At 37.7% G+C, this 23,564-nt stretch overlaps 1 protein-coding gene across 4 annotated transcripts in view; it reads right to left on the bottom strand.

Moving 5' to 3' along the window:
* CSNK1G3 (casein kinase 1 gamma 3) overlaps positions 1 to 23,564 on the bottom strand; it is a 105,621-nt gene that overhangs the window by 48,024 nt on the left and 34,033 nt on the right. For all 4 annotated transcript variants that reach the window (XM_047083911.1, XM_047083917.1, XM_047083923.1 and 1 more), the window contains exons 3-4: positions 18,478 to 18,518; positions 13,723 to 13,792 (exon numbers count right to left, since the gene is read on the bottom strand). In XM_047083911.1, coding sequence (XP_046939867.1) covers positions 13,723 to 13,792; positions 18,478 to 18,518 — 111 coding nt within the window. The remainder of the gene's footprint in view (positions 1 to 13,722; positions 13,793 to 18,477; positions 18,519 to 23,564) is intronic.

Raw genomic sequence — 23,564 nt, 5'->3', positions numbered from 1 at the left:
AGTTTTAAGCATTTTCTGTGTCTTCAAGAACTGCAGCAATGTGTTCATTTTTTCCATTCGCACACTTAACTCTTCCCGAGCCAAAGTTCTCCCTCACTGCACCTTCTCCTGGACGTTCACTGTGTAGCCTGATTACACCTCTACTGCAGCTCATTACATTATACACAGTGCTCCACTGTGGGTCTCCAACACCGCACCAGACACGGGGGCTGCGCGTCTTAGCCTCATGTTTCCAAGGCCTAGAGAAATGCCTGTCACATAGGAAAGATTCAATTTTTATTTTAACACAGAAGAGACTGCTCTCTTTAATAACCCTGAGGCAAGCATCACGCTGGGCTCACCCGCCAGGATTCTCAACCTCGGGTGCACCCACCCCATCTAATTCCCTCCTTGTGAGTGGGGGTGAGACCCCGGATTTCACTCTCATGATCAGGTTATGTTATGTGACAAAGGTGAGGTGATGAAGGTCCCACTAGGGGGACGCACACACACACCCACCCAACTTACAAATTTCCCTTTGCCACTGGGAATCACTATTTTGGCGTAAGCCACTCTTGCCAGAGCCACTCCCGGATGCGTGTGTCAGATCTACCCCTCACATGTTGTAAAAGCAGAAAGCAAGTTCAGAAATAGTCAATGAGAAGCTCACTGAAGTGTATTCCAACTCAAAAATGCTACTTTTATTGTGCTCTATGCTGCTTTTATTATGCTGTTAAGAGCCTGGAACCACAATTAAGACATGAAGAGTTCCCAGCTACTAAGGTTTTAAAATTATTCCTACAATGCCTTTTTTCCCCTCTCTGCCACTGACAGTTGTTAATCTTTACACTCTTAATTTAGCAATCTCTAGTATCTCCTACGCTCTGGCTTGTTGCTTCTGATCTGTAGGAGGCAAGAGAACCAGATCATCAAGCTTGTTAGGACTATATACGGAATGTAAAAATAAACATGTTCTGAAGCTCTTCAATGAAAGGACTGTCAAAGAGCTTTTCGACTTCCTTCTGAGTCATCACCTACACTCCTACTAATTGAAGTTGTTGTGAAATGATCGCTCAATAAGGTAGCAATATATTTTGGTTTATTAAATGACTGATTTATTCAAATGTGTTCAAAGGTTTCCAAGAATAGAAAATCATGTAAGAAATCTCACTGTCTTAATTCAACAAGTGCTTACTGAACATCCAATACATCCTTGTGGGACTAGGGGGAACATTAGGGATTAAGAGTGGACAAGACACCACGATCAAGGATAATTTAGCCCAGGGACGCAAGTTTAGGTTGACATTCCAAAATCCACCAACGTAACTCATCAGAGTAACAGAATAAATACGAAAAACCAGTCATCATCTTAATAGAGATGGAGAAAGCATCTGCGAATCTGGAACAGAAGGTAACTTCCTCCACCTGGTAAAGGACATCTAAGAGAAACTCTCAGCTACCATCATATTTAATGGTGAAAGACTGAATGCTTTCCATTTGTGACTGAGAGTAAGACAAAGATGTTCACTTTTACCTCTTGCATTTAACAGTGCAATGAAGTTAAAAAAAAAAAAAGAGGAAAGAAAGAAAGAGAGAGAGAGAGAGAAAGAAAGAAAGACAGACAGACATTCTAGGAAACAGAGTCTCTCCTATTTTAAGAAAAAGTGAAATAGGGGTGCCTGGGTGGCTCAGTCAGTTGAGCATGGGACTTCAGCTCAGGTCATGATCTCACAGTCCGTGGGTTTGAGCCCCGCATCGGGCTCTGTGCTGACAGCTCAGAGCCTGGAGACTGCTTCGGATTCCATGTCTCCCTCTCTCTCCCATGTCTCCCCTGCTTGTGCTCGTGCTCTGACTCTCTCTCTCAAAAATAAACATTAAAAAAAAATTTTTCTTTTAAAGAAAGTGAAATAATTACTCATTCTTACTTTTTACCAATAATAAAATTCAAGCTTTCACGTAAAAACCGTATTTTGGCTAAATTCATTTCTGCCAGGATGACCTTTGAAAGCTTCCCAATACTAAAAAGAGAAAAACACATGGGGTGCCTGGGTGACTCAGTCAGTTAAGCATTGACTCTTGATTTCTGCTCAAGTCACGATCTCAAGGTTCATGCACTCACAATGCTGTGGAGCCTGCTTGAGACCCTGTCTTTCCTTCAATAGATAGATAGATAGATAGATAGATAGATAGATAGATAGATAGATATAGATAGATAAAAATTTTATATTAATTTAAAAAATAAAAAGAGAAAAACACAGTATCTTTTTTCTGATGAAACTGTAGTGACAGTAATTATTATGACCTAATTGTTAGGTAATAAATATGGCCATATTTGAAAATCTGTTTCAGTAAACCAGTATATTCCCAGTCACCAATGCATGTATTTACAAAATCATGCACAGGTAAATGATCTTGTTAAAGTACAAGGGATTTTAATGTAAGAAAGAGTAGGAAAAGTTGTTTTGTTTTGTTTTGATGTCTACTAACTCTACACTGCAACTTTAAGAAACTATCACTGGTCAAGTTTTAGTATAGTATCAGAAGGGTATTTATAATTTAAAAGCTAATTAACCGAGATTTACAAAGTTGTGAGTTAAAAACTTGATTGGGGAGAACATGAATTGGGATGTTTTTGGAGGAAAAGTGCCCTAACGTTTTCAAAATAAGCAAATGTATGCATACAACTATGTTCAAGCTGCATGGTTGTTAGCAGTGTAAAAAAAAAAAAAAAAAAAAAAAAGCAACTGGGAACCACCTACACATTCATCAACCCCCCGACGAATTAAACCAATTATGTCATACACATACTGTGGAACATAACACAACCTTTAACTACCTTTAGAGAAAACTGTGAAGGGCAAACTTCTGCTACTGTTATGATTCTAAAGTGATCAATTAATTTTGTTGTTTACAACAGCCATACATTACTTTTAAAATAAAATGTCTTTAACGAGTCATTAAACACACATATGCAAACATACTATTAGGAAAAACCACAAAGCTAACCGTGATTACTGGAAGCACAGTTGATTTCTCCTTGCATTTTTATATTTTTTTGAACTTTTCCAAACTGTTAAGAAGAACACATGCTATTTTTTGCAACCAGGAATAAAATGCTCATGATGTGGATTCTTCTGGGACCGTGAAGAAAAACTTGAATTGTTAAAAGATTTAGGCTACATTTATTTAGTCCTCGAACTGTCACTGAGCGAGAAGTAGTTCTCAAAACAGTCTCCCCAACGCTGAAAGTTACATAGGTTTACCCCTACTCTTATCAACCATTAGCTTCATTCTGGAGCTCCTAGAAACAAAGCAAGGGATACCCGTTGGGACTCTGTGGCCCTGTAATCTAAGTTTGGCTTCCCCTGCCTTCCCACCACACCTCACTAACAAAAAGAACAGTTTCGAAGGCTCAGATTTACTCTGCCCCATTTTGAACTCTTCTAAGGCTGCATCTCAAAAATTTCTACTCTAGTTCTGCCATCCAAGCTGCCAACTTCTCTTCTGACCCAACCTTCCAATCTCCTCTTACCAAACTATCTCTAGTAAGCATGACGCGAAATTTCTAATTATTCACACACAATTTCTCCCAGATGAGGAAAGGCGTGCATAAGTAAATCTGCTCTGCTCTGCTTCAGATAAGCCAACTGGGCCGTGGGGAGGAGAAGTACTGCATACCAACCATGTACATTCAATCAAGCTATTTACATAAAACACCTTTGTATTTCTATAATAACACCATGACAAAGATCAGTAAAGGGACAAAAATTGCTTCAGGTTTCTCCAAAATTTCCTTTCTTTAATAGTTTCAAAGCGTTTCAAAAGAATGTATCTCTAACTTACCCAAGATGGCTAAATTCCATACACAGTATTACATTTCACTGAGCAAATTAGACACTGAGTCTTCAATTTGAATGAAAATACCTCAGCTTTATCACATAACATAATTTTACCTTCAAATATGAGTCAGCATAGATGGCGAATAATAAAAGATAATCAACTCTAAATGACTCCTTAAGATACATAAGGTTCTATAAACCAATGAGTGTAGAAACCTCTCAGGTAAGTATTAATAACGTATTTCAACATGAATCTCATGTCACTGAAGGACAAAATCAAAAGTTGTATTTTTTTTTTTTTGTAAATCAACAACATAAAGCAAACACGGTAAAGGTCAAACTAGAATTTCATTTCCCAGGACAAGTCTGGGCAGTTTTCTAACACTGAGCAAACAAATTAAATCGCTAGGAGTTAGGAAACGTTGCAAATAACAAACAGGGGCTGGGGAGTACCCTAAGCAAAAATAAAACACCACCACCACAGCCAATATGAGTATGGAAAGCAAGACCACAGGAAAGAGGGTTTCTGGAAGAAAGACAGGTGAAGGAAAAGAGGGCGCAAAAGGAGAGCATACAGGGCAGAAAGAAGGCTTAGCTGGAATAGTAAGAAAGGGGTTAAGTTACTAACCCCTTTATCAAAGTATCAAAGTATCTTGATCAAAGTATCTCGGGACTGAATCGCATGAATGCAATTCAACCGAAGGGCAAGAGCAAGCTTGGTCTTAAAACCAGTGAATTTTCAAGTATAAACGTATATGTCACACAATTCTAAAATTACTTCTGAGACTACCATAAAGAGCCACCTAAAAAGGGCCATCCACTGTGAATTTATGAATGTCAGTTCTGATAACTTCCAATATCACTGATGCTTACTGGCAGCCCTCATTTTCAAGACAACTATACTTTTTTTTCTTCAAGAGAATTTGAAGAATGGGCAAGAATACAAAATTCACATATTATTTGAAAATACAATCTCACCCACAGTTTCCCAAAACTAATTTCATTAAACACTTCATTATTTTATAGTTCAGCTATTTCCATGACAAAACAATATTAATTAATTCAAGTCACAACATTAGGAGGTCTAACAAACACTCTTAAAGACTGCGTAGTACTTCGTGCCACGCGGTCAAGTACTTCAGTTCCCTCTAGTTGGGTGACAGTGTAGCCTGTCATTAAAAGAAGGAATATCATGACGTTTCTTTCCATTTTCCATTTTCGTATTGTTCATCTAGGAAGGATCAGAACAAAAGCATTCAGGCTCTGACTGGGAAATTTCAACCCCACAGAGGTGACTAAGAAAACCTAAAATCTGATCAGAAATACTATAGAGAATTATCACATAGAAAACTTCTTTTTCCAAAGAAGTTTTACTTTAAGGCATTCTTAACCTTTAAGATAAAGGCTTCTATCTCAAGTCAGTAGCTCTCGACATGTGGTTTGGAGATACGTGGGGGAATGGATGGGTGGTCCACAAAACCCTTTCAGGTCACTGACATCAAAATTATTTTTATAATAATACTAAGATGTCATTTACCTTTTTCACTCTCATTCTCCCACAAGCGAACAGGCTAATTTTGCAGAGACTATATGACATGCGATATGGCAACAGACTGAATAACGATGATGATAGGAGAATCTAGCTGTGTTCTCATAAGCCAGATATTAAAGAATTGTGCAAATTTGTAAAACAAGGGCACTTTTCTCACAGTTTTTTGATTTGGAAAATATGGTTAGTTGGGATTTTAAAACATTAGTGCCATTTTAAAATGAATTAATATACCAGTGTTTTTATATTTGTTTTAATTTCTCATGTGGTAAATAATAGCTCTAACTCACAACAACTAAAGTTCTCTGGGATCTTCAAGAAGTTTCAATTGTAAAAAAGGATCCTGAGACCCCAAAGTTTGAGAATCGCTGACCCAACTGAACACCAAGCTCTGATCTGAACGGCAGGTGCAATGAGTTCCAGACTTGGCAAAGAGTGGTTCCGTTAAATACCACAGCACCCAGCACCCACATTTAGTAATAAAATTCTAGTAATAAACCCCAAATAAAATAAAGCCACCGCACTGTAAAGAGAAAAAAAAATAGTCCTTCCTGTGACAATTCTATTTACAAATTCTGACATTATTCAAAATGTTAAAAAACATTAAAAAAAATAACACCTATAAACAAGTAGTTATTTTTCATTATATTGAATATTGAATGTTATATGAATAATGAATATAATCACATTCATTATGTTATATTTTATTATTCATTATTCACTTATTATCCTCTGGGCCTAAATAATTAAGGAAAAAATAAGATTTCTGTATCATTTTCACCTCCAACCTTCCAGTTTACAACTTTTTTCTCACCATGTGCTACTTTATATTTAAATCAAAAATAAAAATGAAGGGGCACCTGGGTGGCTCAGTCGGTTAAGCATCCGATGTTGGCTCAGGTCACAATCTCAAGGTTCGTGGGTTTGAGCCCCATGCAGGCTCTGTGCTGACAGCTCTGAGCCTGGAGCCTGCTTCGAATTCTGTGTCTCCCTCTCTCTGCCCCTCCCCCTCTCACACTCTGTCTCTCTCTCAAACATAAGCAAACATTTAAAACAAGGAAATAAAAAAATCATCCTATTGTTTTTAATGGCTTTGCATTGTCAATCTTTTACTCTTACGTAGAGAAATTTAAACATGAGGCTGTATCGTAGAAAATTAAACCCATCACCATTTAGTCCTACCCTATTCCAAGGTACGGATTTATTTAAAATTCTTATGTGCTTAATTTATCACTAAAAATGCTCTAATTACCACACAGCATACAACCACCCTAATACCTGCACCAGGTAAACCAAACTGAAACCACTATCAGTTAACCCTTCTTTATTACACTGATAATGCATAGCATTCTTTACAAACAGACCTTCTCCATCAACTATAATGACTTTAACACAAAAACTGTGTACGCTTCTATGCAAAGTAGCAATGTACATATGCAGTCATGTACAAATCGGTAAAAGTTCAGCAATGCGTAACTTACAGAAATTCCCATACAGAGAAGCCTCTACAGGGAACAGAAGTATTACGTGCACTTAAGATGTCTTCTGAAATCAAGCAAGCAGAGACAGAGAAGGGAACTCTCAGAAACTGCTACGTCGACTGTCCCCTACGTGAGCTGAGATGACGTCTACTCTAACCACTGACCCACCGCTAGAGTGTTCTTCACGATTTTCATTAATACCAAAATACAACAGGCGATGTTCTCATTAGTTTATTCACTTAACTGCCACAGTTTTTTACAATGTTCTCTTTGTTTTCTCAGACACGAGATTACACAGAAAGAGGAAAATTTCTTAAATTTCTTGAAAACAGACAAACTCTAAGAATCAGGCTTTTAAAGAATTAAAGGAATTTTAGATATTAACCAATGTAGATAGCCAGGTTTCAAGGTTTGACCCTAATACAACCTTTCTTAAAAGTACTATGGGGGCACCTGGGTGGCGCAGTCGGTTAAGCGTCCGACTTCAGCGAGGTCACGATCTCGCGGTCCGTGAGTTCGAGCCCCGCGTCAGGCTCTGGGCTGATGGCTCGGAGCCTGGAGCCTGTTTCCGATTCTGTGTCTCCCTCTCTCTCTGCCCCTCCCCCGTTCATGCTCTGTCTCTCTCTGTCCCAAAAATAAATAAACGTTGAAAAAAAAAAAATTAAAAAAATAAATAAATAAATAAAAGTACTATGATCAAATGTCCATACATTATGGAATCACCAACAGTCTTTTAGCTAGCAGACAGACCCTATAAATAGTTTGGAAAAGGATGTGCAAATGGAGGCATCTATACACCAGAGCAAAACACAGAGGGCACATCTAAATCCTGACTTAACAAGGCACAAACAGAGAAGGCACAGGGGTCAGTATAAGGCAGGAAAACAAGCCTTTTAAAGTAACAGCTCTCAGAATGCGGTATTATGAAGAGGTATAATTTTGAAACAGCCACTGATGCCATTATCAAATTACTGTTTAGAACTACACAGTTCAGGGCACATCAAAAGTCAAGACACTAACTTAGAAACGATGATTTAACATAAGCATAGTCTCAAATAGTATATTTAATATCATCTCTATATTTACAGAGTTGCCAACAACAGTAATTTATAACAGAAAAAAAGATTATTCTACTTCTTTTGGGAAGTAACAGTTTATGACAAAATAAGGTTATTTTACCATTATAAAGGTATCAGTTAATAGAGAAATTCTGAGGAACAAATAACTGCAACGTTTCCCCCAACATAGCTCATTAAAACCAACTGACGGAAGGAAATAACATAAAGAAGCAATACTCAGAATCACTGTTCATCAAAGGAAATCTCTCCATCAATTTCAAAATATACTCCAGGCATTCTCATAAAGTATCAACAATTCAACTGAACTTTTTCTCAAATAAATAAAAAAATAAATTATTCAAATGATTAAAAACCTATGCTTCTCTGGAAAGTGATTATTTTTAGATGGCTGAATGGTACAGTTCAGTTAATTAGATAACGATCTGCATATCTCCTTGGTTTACCATTTCCATTCATTTAAAGAATACTTATCATTGATTTTTTTCCTTCTGTTTCTACATCCCTAAAATGAGGAATTAAAATTACCTAATTAGAGAAAAATTCAAATGAAATAAACTTAAAAAAATTTTTTTGAAACTGTATGGCTATGTTTCTATGTCGGAAATGAAACTCAAAATTTAATAACATAACAATCTTTTATAATATTGGAATATCAAACTTTCAACATCAATCATACAAGTTTAAAAAAGCTACAGGAAATTTTGGACATCACATATCGTAACTTCACATCTTATGAGAAAAAAGTCTTTCTCATTTAAGAATTTATCATTTCAGGGGCGCCTGGGTGGCGCAGTCGGTTAAGCGTCCGACTTCAGCCAGGTCACGATCTTGCGGTCCGTGAGTTCGAGCCCCGCGTCAGGCTCTGGGCTGATGGCTCGGAGCCTGGAGCCTGTTTCCGATTCTGTGTCTCCCTCTCTCTCTGCCCCTCCCCCGTTCATGCTGTCTCTCTCTGTCCCAAAAATAAATAAAAAACGTTGAAAAAAAAAATTAAAAAAAAAAAAGAATTTATCATTTCAACCATTTACCAAGGACCTACAATTGTCAAGCATTTTGCTCAGTTTCAAGGATAAAAAAGCAAATATAGCATTTCACTGCCCTCAAAGAGTTCATAGGTCAGTGGAAGAGACAGACACAAGCAAATAATCACATCACATAATACGATACAAAACTAAAGATACGTTCAAAATAATTTCAGGTCAAAAAATAAGCATTTCTGGAGAGAAACCGAGGTCAGAAAATGCATTGCAAAAGAGGTGACATTTAGCGAGGGCCTGAAGAAAGAAGGAATTCATTGAGAAAGAAAGACATTCCACAAAGGAGAATACAGGCAGATGAAAATAATAAGATCTATTCAAGGAAGAGTACGTTCAGTGCAACCAAAAAGTGGATTAGTAGAAAAGAGAAAAAAGTTCGGACTTTACACTAAATGATACAACAGAATTCTGTGATCGTCCCAAAAGGCTTGAATCAAAGACAACTAACATTCTCAATTGGAATGGGTGTGCCACTAACGGAACTAGATAATCCAGAAGAGCAAACAGTTCTCTGGAAAGAGAGAAAAATCACTGGAAAAGGAGAAAAGGAGGGAGGGACTGAAAATCTACGTATAAAAAATATCTGATTCCACTATGGATATACAGGTGTGAGTAGATTTTAAGAATGGAAGCAGGAGATAAAGAATTAGAAGTTATCCTTATTTAGAAAGCAATTTCATCCTTTTCTCCCTCCCTCCTGTTACAAAAACTTCCAGGATCGTAAGGATGAAAGCCACATACGAAACACAGGAGCAGGAAGCTCACGAGAGTAGATTCCTCACTTTTGGGAAGCTGTATCAACCTCAGAATCGTCTACCTCCAACTCTTCGTTTATTTTCCCTCACAGAACATCCCCTGACTTGTTTAAACTACTGTCGTCATGATTTTTGTTATCGACTGTCAAATTCATTCGTGCCCAATGCAGGGGTCAGCATGGTTTCCTCCCCGTTCCTCTTCTCACGTGACACTCTACCCGAGCGGGAGACCTCATCCATTCCCTTAGCTTTAGAAACCGCCTACGTGCTGATGACTGCTAAATCTCAACCCTCATTTTACCCAATAAATGCTGAGCGTCTGTGACAAAATAAGGCTATTCGATACATTACATTTTCGCTACCGCAGAAAGTGATAATGGTATAAAACAATATTCTAATCCCATGGAAAGCTGAGTAGTAACCTGTCAGCTGTACACACTGCAGTCAAGTGGTACAGTCCCACTGTATGTACAGAACAGATTCAGTGAACAAATAATAGAGAAAAGAGGGATGTTTTCAGGGAAACTAGAGAAAGAGAAAGACTTACCAGAGGCTCAAAATCCAGACAGGCAGAACTAGATACGTTATAGATGTTTTCACATCTCACTAAGTGATTCTGAGTAAATCCACCTTTTGACTTCTGCTTTTACTGTGGTAAGGCATACATAATATAAAATTTGTTCTTTTTAGCCATTTTTTAAGTATACGGTTCAGGGCCGTGAGGTAAATATTCACAAGTAATGTGGAACCACCATCACTGTCCATCTCCAGAACTTTCTCATCACCTCATACTGAAACTCCATACCCATTAAATAATATTTTCCCATTCCCCCATCCCTCAGTCCCTGGCAACCACCATTCCGCTGTCTGTCTCTATGAACCTGACTCTCTAGGTACTTCAAATACGCGAAGTCATACGGTATTTGTCCTTTTGTGACGAGCTTACTTTGTTTAGCCTAATGTCCTCAAGGCTCATCTATCTCGTAGCATGTGTCCAAACACACCACATTTCATTCATCCAGTGATGGACACTTAGGCTGTTTCCGCCCTTTGGCTATCGCGAATAATGCTATGAATGTAGGGGTACAAATCTCTGTTAGCATGCCATCTCTGGCATATATAACAAGAAGGAGAATTGCTGCATCAGATGGGAATTCCATCCTTAATTTTTTTTGAGGACCAGTCATACTATTTTCCATATCGTCTGCAGCTGTACCATTTTACATTCCCACCGGCAACGCATGAAGATTTCATGTTTCCACATTCACACCAACACTTGTTTACCGGTCTTTGTTTGTTTCTCATTTGTTTGATAAGAGCCGTTCTATGGGTGTGGAGTGGTCTATCTTTGTAGTTTTGATTTACGTTTCCCTAATGACTAGTGACACTGAGCATCTTTTCAGCTGTTTATTGGCCATCTGTGTATCTTTGGAGAAATGTCTACTCAAGCCCTTTGCCCACTTTTGAACTGGATTGTTTGTATTCTTGTGGTCAAGTTTTAGGAGTTCTTTAAACAGTCTGGATATTGAGTTAATAACCTATTTTTAAAGAGAACACTAACAAGCAAGCTACTACTCAAATAAAATACCATGAGGGAGTTAAATTACTTTGAATGGCTCATTTTTGATTAAGAGGAGTCTGAAAAGATAATCAAGTATCAATTCCAAAATCAAACTATTTTAAAATCATGGGTCTCTCCCCAAACAATTAAACTTTAGTTTTTCTACAGAGCTCACATGTGCACTCAAAGATGTTTTTAAAATTCGTGGCTGATAAAATACTACCTAGGAACCAAAACTCACATGATTCACATAAATCGCTCAAGAATATTCCTATTTGTCAGCTTCATGCAATACCACTCAGATTTCAACCTATGTAAATGCTACGCCATGGAGCACAGGGGACACCCTGATATATACAGACTGTCCGGAACATGGTAGCCCCTGCTCACTGTGGAACACTGCAGTCCTTTGGCATTCAAGTGGTAGAGACATAGGTTTCATTTTTATTACTACTCTGACATAATTTCTAAAGGTAAAAAAGGCAAAGAATATAATAATAAAAGGGTGCCTTTGGTATTCAATTCAATGACTCCCTGCACTCTAAAGTGACTTATTCATTCTTACCTAATTAAAGTGTTCAATCCTATTTTTCCAAATGATAGTTTTACTACTTAAGTAATGATAGATCTATTGTCTTTATTGGCCCAGCATCCAATCTTCCTTCTGATTAACACCTCAGCTTTGCATTCGGCAACCACCTCACCCCATTCTCAGTCCCTGAGTTTCAGGTAGCTCCTGAAATGAGCATAAGATCTCAGTCTGGGAAATCAAATTCATAGTGATTAGAATGAAGAAAGGCACAGGACACAAAATAAGACAGATTCAGTCCTAAATCTTCTGCTAGAATTCTTAGGAAAGGAATGCTATTATAATTGCTAAGTTAGGCTAATGGTAGTCACCTCTGCTATCTCATAAAAAGAGCCAAGCAGAAAATGAAGCTTCCACACACACAAAAAGGCAGAGCACAGACACAAACTCACGAATGTCCCTGATCAAAGTATTTCAAGTCCTGGACACAATAAGGCCTTAATGTATTGGTCCCTTCCCTGAATTTCCGAGATAGGAGCCAATAAAGCCTTCCCCCCCCCCCCACTTCGCTTCTTAGGGCTTTCTATCACACTTGCTAGTCCTAACTAATATGTACAGCTTCACTTCGAATTAGTTTTATCTTCCTCTTCTTTAAATCCCGCAGTCATCAGTGAAAATTTTGATAACTCCTGGAGGACTATTTGTATCAGACTTAAAAATGCATTACAAGAAGCCAATAGTGATAAAAACATTAATACAAAATGTCAACTCATCGTCCCCATAATGACTACTCATTTGAAAAGTATGCTCTTAGAAAAAAAGAATGTGCAACATGAATAATGTGTTAAGAAGTGCTCAACTCTATCAACTAAAATGTAAACACGTGCGTACAAAAAGACACATGGGGAGAAAAAACCACATTCTACTAAATCCAGGGCAACAAAATATCCCTACCTGGTAAGAAACCACACATACAAGAATCATTATAGTTAGCAGAATAGATGTGAACAGAGAAAGTATAGCTGTGAGAAGCTTCTCCATAAAGGAAATGCAACATACTATAGGAAAATTTCTCATTACTTTTTTCCAACAGCAAAAAATAATCCATTCTCACTAATTTTAGACTTTCTATAAAAATACACCTGTATTAATTTCCTACAGCCAATATAATTATTGCATGCTTGTGGCTTAAAAGAGAAATTTATTTGGTCACAGATCTGGAGGCCAGAAATCCGAAATCAGTCTCGCCAGGTTGAATCCAGGCGTTAGCAGGGGCGCATCCCCGCTGGAGGTTCAAGGGAGAATCCTAGAAGGCTGTTCCAGGTTTTCGTGGCTGCCAGCATTCCCTGCTTCTGGCTCTATCACTCTAATCTCTGCCTCTGTAGCCACTTAGCCTTTTCCTCTTCTATGTATGTAAAATGTCCCTCTGCCTCTGGTTCACAAGGACATTTATGACTGTGTTCAGGGCCATGGAGATAATCCAGAATAATCTACCCATCGCAAGATCCTTAACTTCATCATTCCTGCAGAGGTGAACTTACAGGTTCCAAGGATTATGATATGGATCTCTTCTCTGGGACCATTTTTCAGCCTACCACTATGTGCTAAGCCATTTTAATAAGTGTGATGTCACCAAAAAGGCTAAGGATATTAGCTATACGCAGCTTGTATTCTCAAATTAAATTTTTTTCACAATGTTCTCTATTCATATTAGCACCAACACAGTCAGCTCCAAAAATGTCGTAAGTAAAATAACAAGAGAACATTAACAGTCTAGTAAGGAAGTGTCTCGTAAGCATAGCCTTAAGAAGTGATTCATTTTCACCAAATTTAAAATACTATTCTTTGAAACCAAAGAGTTATTAATCATGACAACTCATTTTATTACAAATTTAAAAATTAATGTAAGACTTTACCTCCAGATCCTAGCTGCTTGTAGAATCTGTATTCCAAATGTAGCTGTGGTGCTCTGGATTTCATGGGCTCCTAATTAAAAAATCAACAAAAATAACAAAAAAATATTTAAGTTACTAAAAGATCACTAAGTCCCTATTCGAAACGTTCCAAATCTTGGTACCAACTCTTACATACTTGAACATTCTACTAGGCAGCTTTTTCTAAAGTTAGAACCAAATAAAAATGAACTTTGCATTCAATTAAAATCAATTGATGCCATACATGTACATAAGGTTAAGCGGCTATTAGATGAGGCAGTAAGGAAATCTATGTTTGACTCTTTGACCCTAAAGGAAAATAGACTCTGAACATTCACGACTAGGGAAATGGTAGCCCTTACTCTTTCTCCTGTTCCCGGGAATTCACCTCTGAACTGTGTATTTCTCACGTAATGCTTCTAGGGTTAAAGGGAACTATAGACAAGTAAGAAAGAACAAGGGTGAAAATATCAAACTTTCCACAGGAGCGATAATATATTTTTAAATTTTTTTTAGCTACAGTATAGCTTATAATAAAACACACCATTTGTGAGCATTAGGTCCGAGAGCTTAGTTAACTATACATACTCCTGCAACCACCACCTCAAAAAACCTCTAGAACATTCCCATCATCCCTCCCTCAGACGTAATCACTTTTGGACTTCTGTCACCTTTGGATGAGTTTTGTCTGTTGTTGGATTTGATATAAATGACATTATGTTTTCTATGTGTCTGGTTTTTTTCACTCAACATAATGTTTTTGAGACTTTACACACAGAGAAACAATGTAAGCAGAAGCAACAGAAATTTTAGACATAAGAAATAAATAATAAAGGTATGAAAACATCTGCAGGACACTACAAAGCAGAGTAACAGGAAATCTGTACCAGACCCAATAGTAAAGTATAACAAAGTAACAAGATTTGAAGAAAATCAACAGAATCTCAAAAATATTTTTAAAGCTTCCATAACCGAAATAATAAACTCAGTCTGCCAGCAGATTAATACAACAGAAGAGAGAAGTAGGAAACTCGAAGATACACGGAAAAACATCTACAGAACTAAAACATGATGTAGAATGCATCTATGTAAATCATATGGAATGCAATATGAAAGAAGAAAAATGGAAAATACACATACACACACACACACACACACACACACACACACACACACAAACCATGAGAGATCTGGACAATACAATGAAAAGGTCTAACAGACATTTGATAAGAGTCTCAGGACGAAAGAAGAGAGACAAGGGAGCAGAGGCAGTTAAGTGAAGAAACAATTGCTGTGAATCTGCAAGAACTGAATGAAACACAACAAACCACAGATTCAGGAGGAATATGGATCCCAAACAGAATAACTAAAAACAAGGCTATCTCAAAACATAGCGTCACGAAAACTATGACCCATGACAAACACTTCAGACCAGGAATGATTAAAATCCCAGGGGAAAAATTATAGTCCTAAAGATTGTCATAAGAGAAAACCAACAGCTTAGCTGTTGAGAGGCAGGACAGACACGAAAAAGCACAGACACTAAAACTAAAGCGTCCAAAGTCAGAATCCTGAATCCACTAGTTACTAGCTGAGTAGACTTTGGCCAATTACCAACCTTATTGTACTTTTCAGTTTCCTCCTCTATAAAAGAGGAATAAAACTTTATCTTTTTTCATTATACATATATGCATATATTTATTCCTATTTTATATATATATGTATACACATTTATATACATGACTGAAAACAGTGCCCTCCACAAAGTGAGTGCTATCATAACTATAAATTCTTCAGTTAACTATACAGAAGTATGTAACTATAAGATGTAAAGAAAGATGCCCACGTATGCAATCACCAATGAAATTAAACACCATAACTTATTCAATCACTCAAACTCCCCTGGTAAAAACAGAAACTCAGATCTAATTTAGGTGAGTCAGTTCAGCTTGATTCCAGTACTTTACCAGCAGTAAAATTTTATTATACCACCATATAACAAAAGTCACCTCATCACACGTTGACATTTTCATGATTCATTAGCAACAGGTTATTATAGAAGTGCAAATGACAACATATAAGGGTGCCAGGTGAGGTCAAATTAACAACTTACCCTGAAACAAACTACCCATCTGAACTAGCATAACATTAAATGAACGTAAAAATCTTTCTAAGAGATAGCAGAGCTGAAGTCATCAGTGAAATATGCTCTCTCAACACCACCGTTATCAAAATGCCCCTATTTCTACCAAACTAGAGAAATCAGATAGCATTGAAAGCATCCAAACTTAACATTTTCAAGTGATTACTTTTAAAGCAGCTTCTGAAGAAAACTGGGATCTGTTTTAAAGATACAATATATACAAATAAAACACAGAAGGATATTTTATACATATTTAATATACATAAATATTTAACGAAGTAAGTACCAAACTATGGTCCAGTCGTTCGTGTGAAACGTTTTCTGTTCTACCAAATAGATTTTTGGATCAACTGGAGGCGAAGACGACGCTGTGTAGCATACTTCAACCTCAAAATACGAAAAAAAGAGCCCCCAAAATTGCCAGTTTTACAAAAAAACACTATTATTATATGTAGTGCTGACCACTGTGCTTTAAAAGGGGGCACATCACACCAGAGAATGACTGTCCACAAAAAAAGGAAGGAGGAAAGAAACGAGGGGAGAGTGACACAGCACGAAGATAAACTAAAGAGAGTTGTACACACGCATGTATACATAAGAAGGCTGGAAGATGACAGACTGATTGTTTACTAAGGCCCCAATGGTGCCAACAGCGTCAACAAGCCCCAAATCTGAACAGAACAGGACCCGCGGGTCACCAATTAGTGACTGAAACAGACCAGGAAAGGACAGTCTAGAGCAGTGGCTCCTGTTTTGACACAATGGTTTCCGTGTCTCAGGGCATCAGGGAGCATCGTTCACAGGCCCCAGGGAGCGGAGCGGCTCACCACAGGCTGCTGCAGCAGTTATCTGGGCGTTGCTACATTCCTATCCTTGCGGGCCACCCCCACTCTCAACACCACACATTGTCTAGGTCCTAGACCGGTGGCCTAGAACATGGAAAAAGGAAGAATTCCAAAGAAATGAAAGTCAGCAATGCCCTTTCAAACACTGTCCAGCCCCTGCATCCTGGGCCTCCCTATTCTGATTCATACAGACTAACTCCCCTTGTTCTGATTTCATGCTCGGAAGGGAACCCTGTAATTTTAAGCTGCTTTCTCCGTAGATCAGCCTACAGAAAGCAAAAATATCGTTTATACTGAGTTGGGCATTGTGGACATTAATGGCAAGATACCTCGTTTGAAATTAGAAGTTAACGCTTCCAAGTATTTACATCTCTGAAAGCCTGACTGATTGTGTGAACTGAATGATTACTGGGGAATTGAATGATTACTGTGTGAACTGAATGATTACTGTGCATCTACCTTTAATTAACAGGGACAATGTGAAGAGAGACCCAACCAGATTTGCCATCATAAAACCAAGGGCCAGACCTTAAACCAAGGTGAACTCATCTAGGTCAAGGCCAGCCCCAAACTACATGTCAGTCAGCCAGCCAGTCTCTCCTGGGGCTCTAACAACCTACTGTGCATCTTTACTTCCCAGTGAAAATACACAGCACTCGTTACCGTGAAACTTGGTCTACACTCCCTGAGACACTTCACATTGAGTAGTACGGTTTTCTACCTCATCCCCAAAGTTTTTCTGTTTCTCTCTATAGCCTCTTCTTCTAATTCTCTCTCCTGATTTATTAATCTCACATTACCCCAGTAACAGTGGTTATTTTGGCAGAGGCAAGATTGACAATGGCAGGCAGACTGGAAAAACCAAGCCAGGCTTAGCCTCAGGGAAACCTGGCTGGCAAGACGGAGAGAAAAGTGGTGCCTGAACAAAGTTGTGTCTTCTAAAAGTTCCCAGATCTCCAGTCTTGCAGAACAGAGCTGCCTTACAGCTGTCAGAGATGCCACACTGAGGACTTGAGAGTGGTTCCATGGGAGTTTGCTTTCCCTACTAGCTTCCTCACACATCAGTAATTTCTGAACCCTGAAGGTCAACTAATAGCCACTTTTACCATATTCAAAATATCAACGGAAAAAAAGATACTGGAAGCTACCTGGAAGGACACTGTCAAATTTTTTTTTTATGTTTATTTTTGAGGGGGGGGAAAGGCAGCAGGAGAGGGGGACAAGGGACCTGCTTCAGCAGAGAGGGACCTCTCTCTCAGCAGAGAGCCCAATGCAGGGCTCGAACTCACGACCTGAGCCCAAGTTGGATGCTTAACCGACTGTAGCACCCAGGCACCCCAGGAAAGAGGGTAATCCAGAATACTAAGGACACATTTGTCCAAATACTTGAATCATTAAGAGAAATTTTGCTTTCTAGTTTTTCTCTAATTAAAAACGCCAATGGGCCAGTTTCTTTAAATTACAAATTGTGCCAAAACTCAAAAATTAAATTCTATGATATCAAAGTAAAGGGATTGAGTTTTCACGGCATGGAAAATACAGACATTTACACATTGTCATATACTTGAGAGGCATGTGGATGCTAAGAGCTTAATCACACACAAAAAAAAAAAGTTATGCATATCATTTTCCCAATAAACACTCAAGTTATAAATGATATGAAACCAAAAAAAGTAATTAAAATGTAAACTAATCATCAAAGAAAAACAGGAAAATAATTAAGGGAAAAAAAAAGAAACATAAACTTACCAGTTTAATTGCCACATATTCATTTGTATATAAATTTTTCCCTTGAAAAAGAAAGAAGAAAGGTCAGATTGTATCAATAATTGATTTTTAAAGGTACATTATGTAAAACTCTACTCTGGGTGAAAAAAAAAGCACTAATACATTTAAATGAAGCAAAGGTTTTTGCTCCAGAGATCGAAGCAATGACAAGGAAATCTTAAATTGATCCACCCAAGGACATATTTAGCATTTCACCTGGATTCAGAGTAGAAAGTGATACTTAAATAAGGTAGCCCACTTACAAAAATAAGAAGATTCTTATTTTGATGCAATATTGCACACAACTCAGAAAGTAAATCAATAGTCAAACACATGCTGAAAATACATTTAAAAACCAGAACTCCTATATGAAAACAGGAATACAAAATTCCTTTCCCAATCACTGCCTCATTTTAAATCCTTCATTATTATGGTATGTAATCTCATTAGAGCTCATATGTCATCTAGTAAATATATTATACACACAGGAAACTCTGGAATATATTAAAAATGAAATAAAGTAAGAAACATATTATTTAATAATTGGCTCTGACAAACTAGCTAATGACTTTGAGGGGGAAATGGGTTTATTAGCACCCTACCTTATACCCATATTAAATGCTGAACATTTAAAAACTTAGATATAAACCATAAAACAAGAAAAAATGCTTACTACCCAATATATGAAAGTCTTTATGGGCATTTTAAAAGGTGGGAAAAGGTAAAAAGAAGATTTTATACAGACTGGAAACCATAAAATATATTAAACGTCTCTATCTGTATATTGAAAAACATTTACCATATACAAAGAACAGGTAACTGACAAACCAAAATAAAGACTCAGTATCTATAACATGTAAAGAATTCAAATGAACTACAGTAATCTTTGGCATTGCCAACGGAAAATAATCTAGAAAATTCCATTGGGTCAGTCAGCATCTGTAGCCCAAGTGAAGTAGTACAGGAAAATTTAGAAGCAATAAGTATACAAAGACAATCTAATACCTAAATTAAAGTGTTTCTTCACAAGCACAGGAAAAAGAACAAAAATAGCATGTGATTTCTGAATTTCCAGTATTTTTTCAATAGGCATTCATTATTTTTATAATGAGAAAAACAGAAAAACGATAAGTGTTTTTGTTTTTTTTTTTTTAACTGTGACAGTAACTGGCCCTGGTCACACTGGCTGAACACAGAATGAGCAACTTTGACACATGGGATTTTCTACCATAACTTTCTTTTCTATAGCAGCTAATGAATGGCAGTAAAACTTCTAGGCAAAATTTCAGTCTCTGATAGGTCGCCGCCATTATACAGTAGTGTCTGTTCATCCAAATACCGTATTCCTTTTTTGAATCTCGTCCCTATTTTATAAAAATGAATGAGGAAAAAAGAGAGATTAAAAAAAAACAAGCATTCGTACTAACACTTAATAGATAGGTCTCATAACCCATGACAGTTGGCACAGAGATGGAACTCAACAGGCGTGCCAAATGTGGTGAACGTTTAGCAATATAAATATATTACAAATACAAATATATTTGTATATATTGCATATATATAAATGTATTATAAATTATAAATATATTTATTATATTATATATATTTGTATGTATTATTTAAATATAATCTATGTATTAAATAGCTCATGAATATAAATTGCCGATCCCGTAAATATGAAACCAATCATACCAGAAACCTATCACATTTTTAGTCAATTAGTTCAACATTTAGATGTGCCTTCATGTATACTTTCAAGAATATACTATACATGAAATTTCAGGCATCCACTAGTAGGCAAAGAGTGAATAATTTAATGATATGGTGAGGAACTTTATCTTGAGGAACTGTGTCTCACAAAGGAATAATTCCGTTTTGAGTTCAAAGACAGAATTTGTATTTCCTCAAGACATTATTATCTTTTCCTAACTATATGATGTTTAGTCACAGGTACACAGGGAAAATTATTCACAGGACAAGAAGTTATATATAGATTCCACAGAACCAAAATATACCAATTCATCTAAAAGTACTGCTTTTATTGGCATTTACATTCAAATGTCTTTTAGGTCATGGTACAAAGCACTTAATCCTTAAAGCATGATCCTTTTTTTGAACATTACAGATTTTGTTGAACTTCGAGGATTATATTTTTAGACATGAACAATGGTTAAACAATACATTTTTGTTACATCCCCATAACCTAACATAGGCATAGGCTCACACACTTGGCTTTTAATCAGTGTTTGTTGTTTCGGGCATGAACAAATGACCTGCTTGTAGGTATGTGTGTGTATTACATGTGTGACAGGGAGAGAATGTATGTATAAGGGGAATCCAGTTATGACAAGGCACCAAGCAAAGTGGTTCCAATTAACTGATGTTTTAATCCAATTTCAAAGGTCATTTCCAGGAGAGCTTTCTGCTCTACTGAACTTGAAAAGATGGTTTTACCAATTTTGAGTATTTGGGTGGTAATTATCATAGAAAACCCTGTTCTACAAAAACTACGTATCTGTTTACAGCAGGAACTATTAGTTACCCACCAATATCCATGCCCTCCATTCTATAATAATAGAACCAGTCCATTTTAAAATGGCTGTCCAGCTAGAGATTACATTTCCAGCCTCTCTTTCAGCCTGGTGTGACCATGTGATTAAGTTCTGGGTATGAGGGGACATAGGTCTGTCACTCCTCACTTCCAAAAAGGAGTGTTTTTGACATTCTGATCCTTCTTCTTCCTCTTGCTAGCTGGCTGGCTGGCAGATGACAAAGACAGGAGCAATCACCTTGCACACAGAGACTTAATCCATACACTGAGGGCGCAGAGGCGCCCTGACCGCCATGATGCCGTTTTGGCTTCCAAATCTCTGATCAAGCAGACCCCACAAAGCCTGGGCCCTGGCCTGAATAAGGCTGGCAAGTTTCCTTCCTTGCTGACCCACAGTGAGAACATGGTGGCCGAAGTGGATGAGGTGAAGTCTATGATCAAATTCCAGATGAAGTTGCTTTGTCTGGCAGTGGCCGTTAGCCACATGAACATGACAGATGATGAGCTTGTACACAACATCCACTTAACTGTCAATTTCCTGGTGTCATTGCTCAAGAAGAATTGGCAGATTGTCCAGCTTTATACGTCAAGAGCACCATGGGCAAGCCCCAATGCCTGTACTAAGGTGCAGCTTAATAAACCCTAGTGCTACCATTAAAAGAAAAAAAAAAAAAAAAGCCCCAAGCGCTCTCCCTCTGGTGTTACGTGAAACAAAAACCAAAAACCAAAAGCAAAAAAACCTATTTTGCTTAACACCCTATATTCTAGGATCTCTTAGAGTATCACCGTCTGTTACTGATTAGTACTTTTTTCAATTAAGTTTTATAATACACTACAGTTAGTAACAGTAAAAAAATCAGTAAGCATAAAAAAATGATGAATGCACTCAAATCTGCATATTTGATATAGAATGTAGGGCCTGCAAAATTTTCAAAACAACTCTTAAATAAAAACCAACAAGAACTGTGAACTATACATAAAAAAGAAGACAAAAATAAGAAAAGTTATTGAAACTCCTGTCATATACCTAATGATGTCAAAAACTAGAGCCACTTATTTCACGCACACATGGTATCTCATCCAGCAATTTATAGCACCCTTTTTTGTGTTCTTTTAGGTGACAGTCAGTCAGTCAGTTGCAACCTCATGAGGGGACATAGCAGAGGCTCAGGAAAACAAAGTTTATTATGCTCACAGGTCCTAGAGGAGAAGGATCCTATTTTGGTCAAGTGGTGGAAGACAGAAACAAGGGAGGAGAAGCTCAGGCCAAAGCCTTTACTGGAGTTTCTACAGAAAGCCAAGGCAAGGCAGGGCAAACAGTTTAGGATTAAGTAGTTTGAGTAATTCTGGTGGTCTTTGGGCTATAGGAGGGGTCTCTTGTTGTCTTGTACCTCATCATGGGATGATTAATGAAGTAGAAGCCAGCCTGCTGGAATATACAGGCCAGGCAAAGGAGGTATGGCTCCAGATTGGTTACTCTGCAGATCAAAGGCATGCTCCCAGCTGAATCCTTTGCTGTCTCTAAGAATTGGCTAGCCCCAGTGGGAGTAGTCTCTCTCCAGTCAGAAAGATTTTTTTTTAAGAGGTCAAAATATAATACACAAAAAAACAAATAAATACAATAAAACACTATATTTTAGCTAGCTATGTTTGTTCTCATTAAAACATTTCCAGGGGCGCCTGGGTGGCTCAGTCAGTTGAGCATCCAACTTCGGCTCAGGTCATGGTCTCGCGGTTCGTGGGTTTGAGCCCCACTTCGGGCTCTTTGCTGACAGCTCAGAGCCTGGAGCCTGCTTTGGATTCTGTGTCTCCCTCTCTCTCTGCCCCTCCCCTGCTCGCTCGCTCTCTCTCTCTCTCAAAAAAAAAAAAAAAAGAAAAGCCTTAAAAAAATTTAAAAAAAAAACTGTCTAGGGGTTTTTGATGATTGTCTAAGCTAGAAACAGATCAAAAACGCACAGAATGCAAGCCTTACCACCATACATATAAAGATAAAATAAAACAAAAACACATTGAACATTTCACTTACAAATAAAAATGTACTCTCAATTACTTAAATTTGATTTTAGATGATTTGCAATGTTTACCTATTTTTTTTTAAATCTCAAGGTCAAAGTTTTATGCCACTTTTTTTTTTTAAATCATTACTTGTATGAGTAGTTTCAACAGTGCTTAATACTGTCTCCTCCTGGGGCATTTAAAAATGGCTGGGGGGGGGGTGGGGCGCCTGGGTGGCTCAGTCGGTTAAGCGGCCGACTTCGGCTCAGGTCATGATCTCACGGTCCGTGAGTTCGAGCCCCGTGCTGACAGCTCAGAGCCTGGAGCCTGTTTCAGATTCTGTGTCTCCCTCTCTCTGACCCTCCCCCGTTCATGCTCTGTCTCTCTCTATCTCAAAAATAAGTAAACGTTTAAAAAAAAAAAATTTAAAAATGGCTGGGGGAAGGCATTTGGGGTTGTGCATGGAGTTACAACTTTTATTTAGTGCTGAAGAAGTCAGAAGTTGTAAACAACATGAATATCT

This window comes from Lynx rufus, unplaced genomic scaffold (genome assembly GCF_022079265.1).
Source record: "Lynx rufus isolate CCGP_SWC_20201006 ecotype Redwood Valley unplaced genomic scaffold, mLynRuf1.p SCAF_1, whole genome shotgun sequence".
In the NCBI taxonomy this organism is placed as follows: domain Eukaryota; kingdom Metazoa; phylum Chordata; class Mammalia; order Carnivora; family Felidae; genus Lynx; species Lynx rufus.
This window is presented reverse-complemented; position numbering and strand designations above follow the sequence as displayed.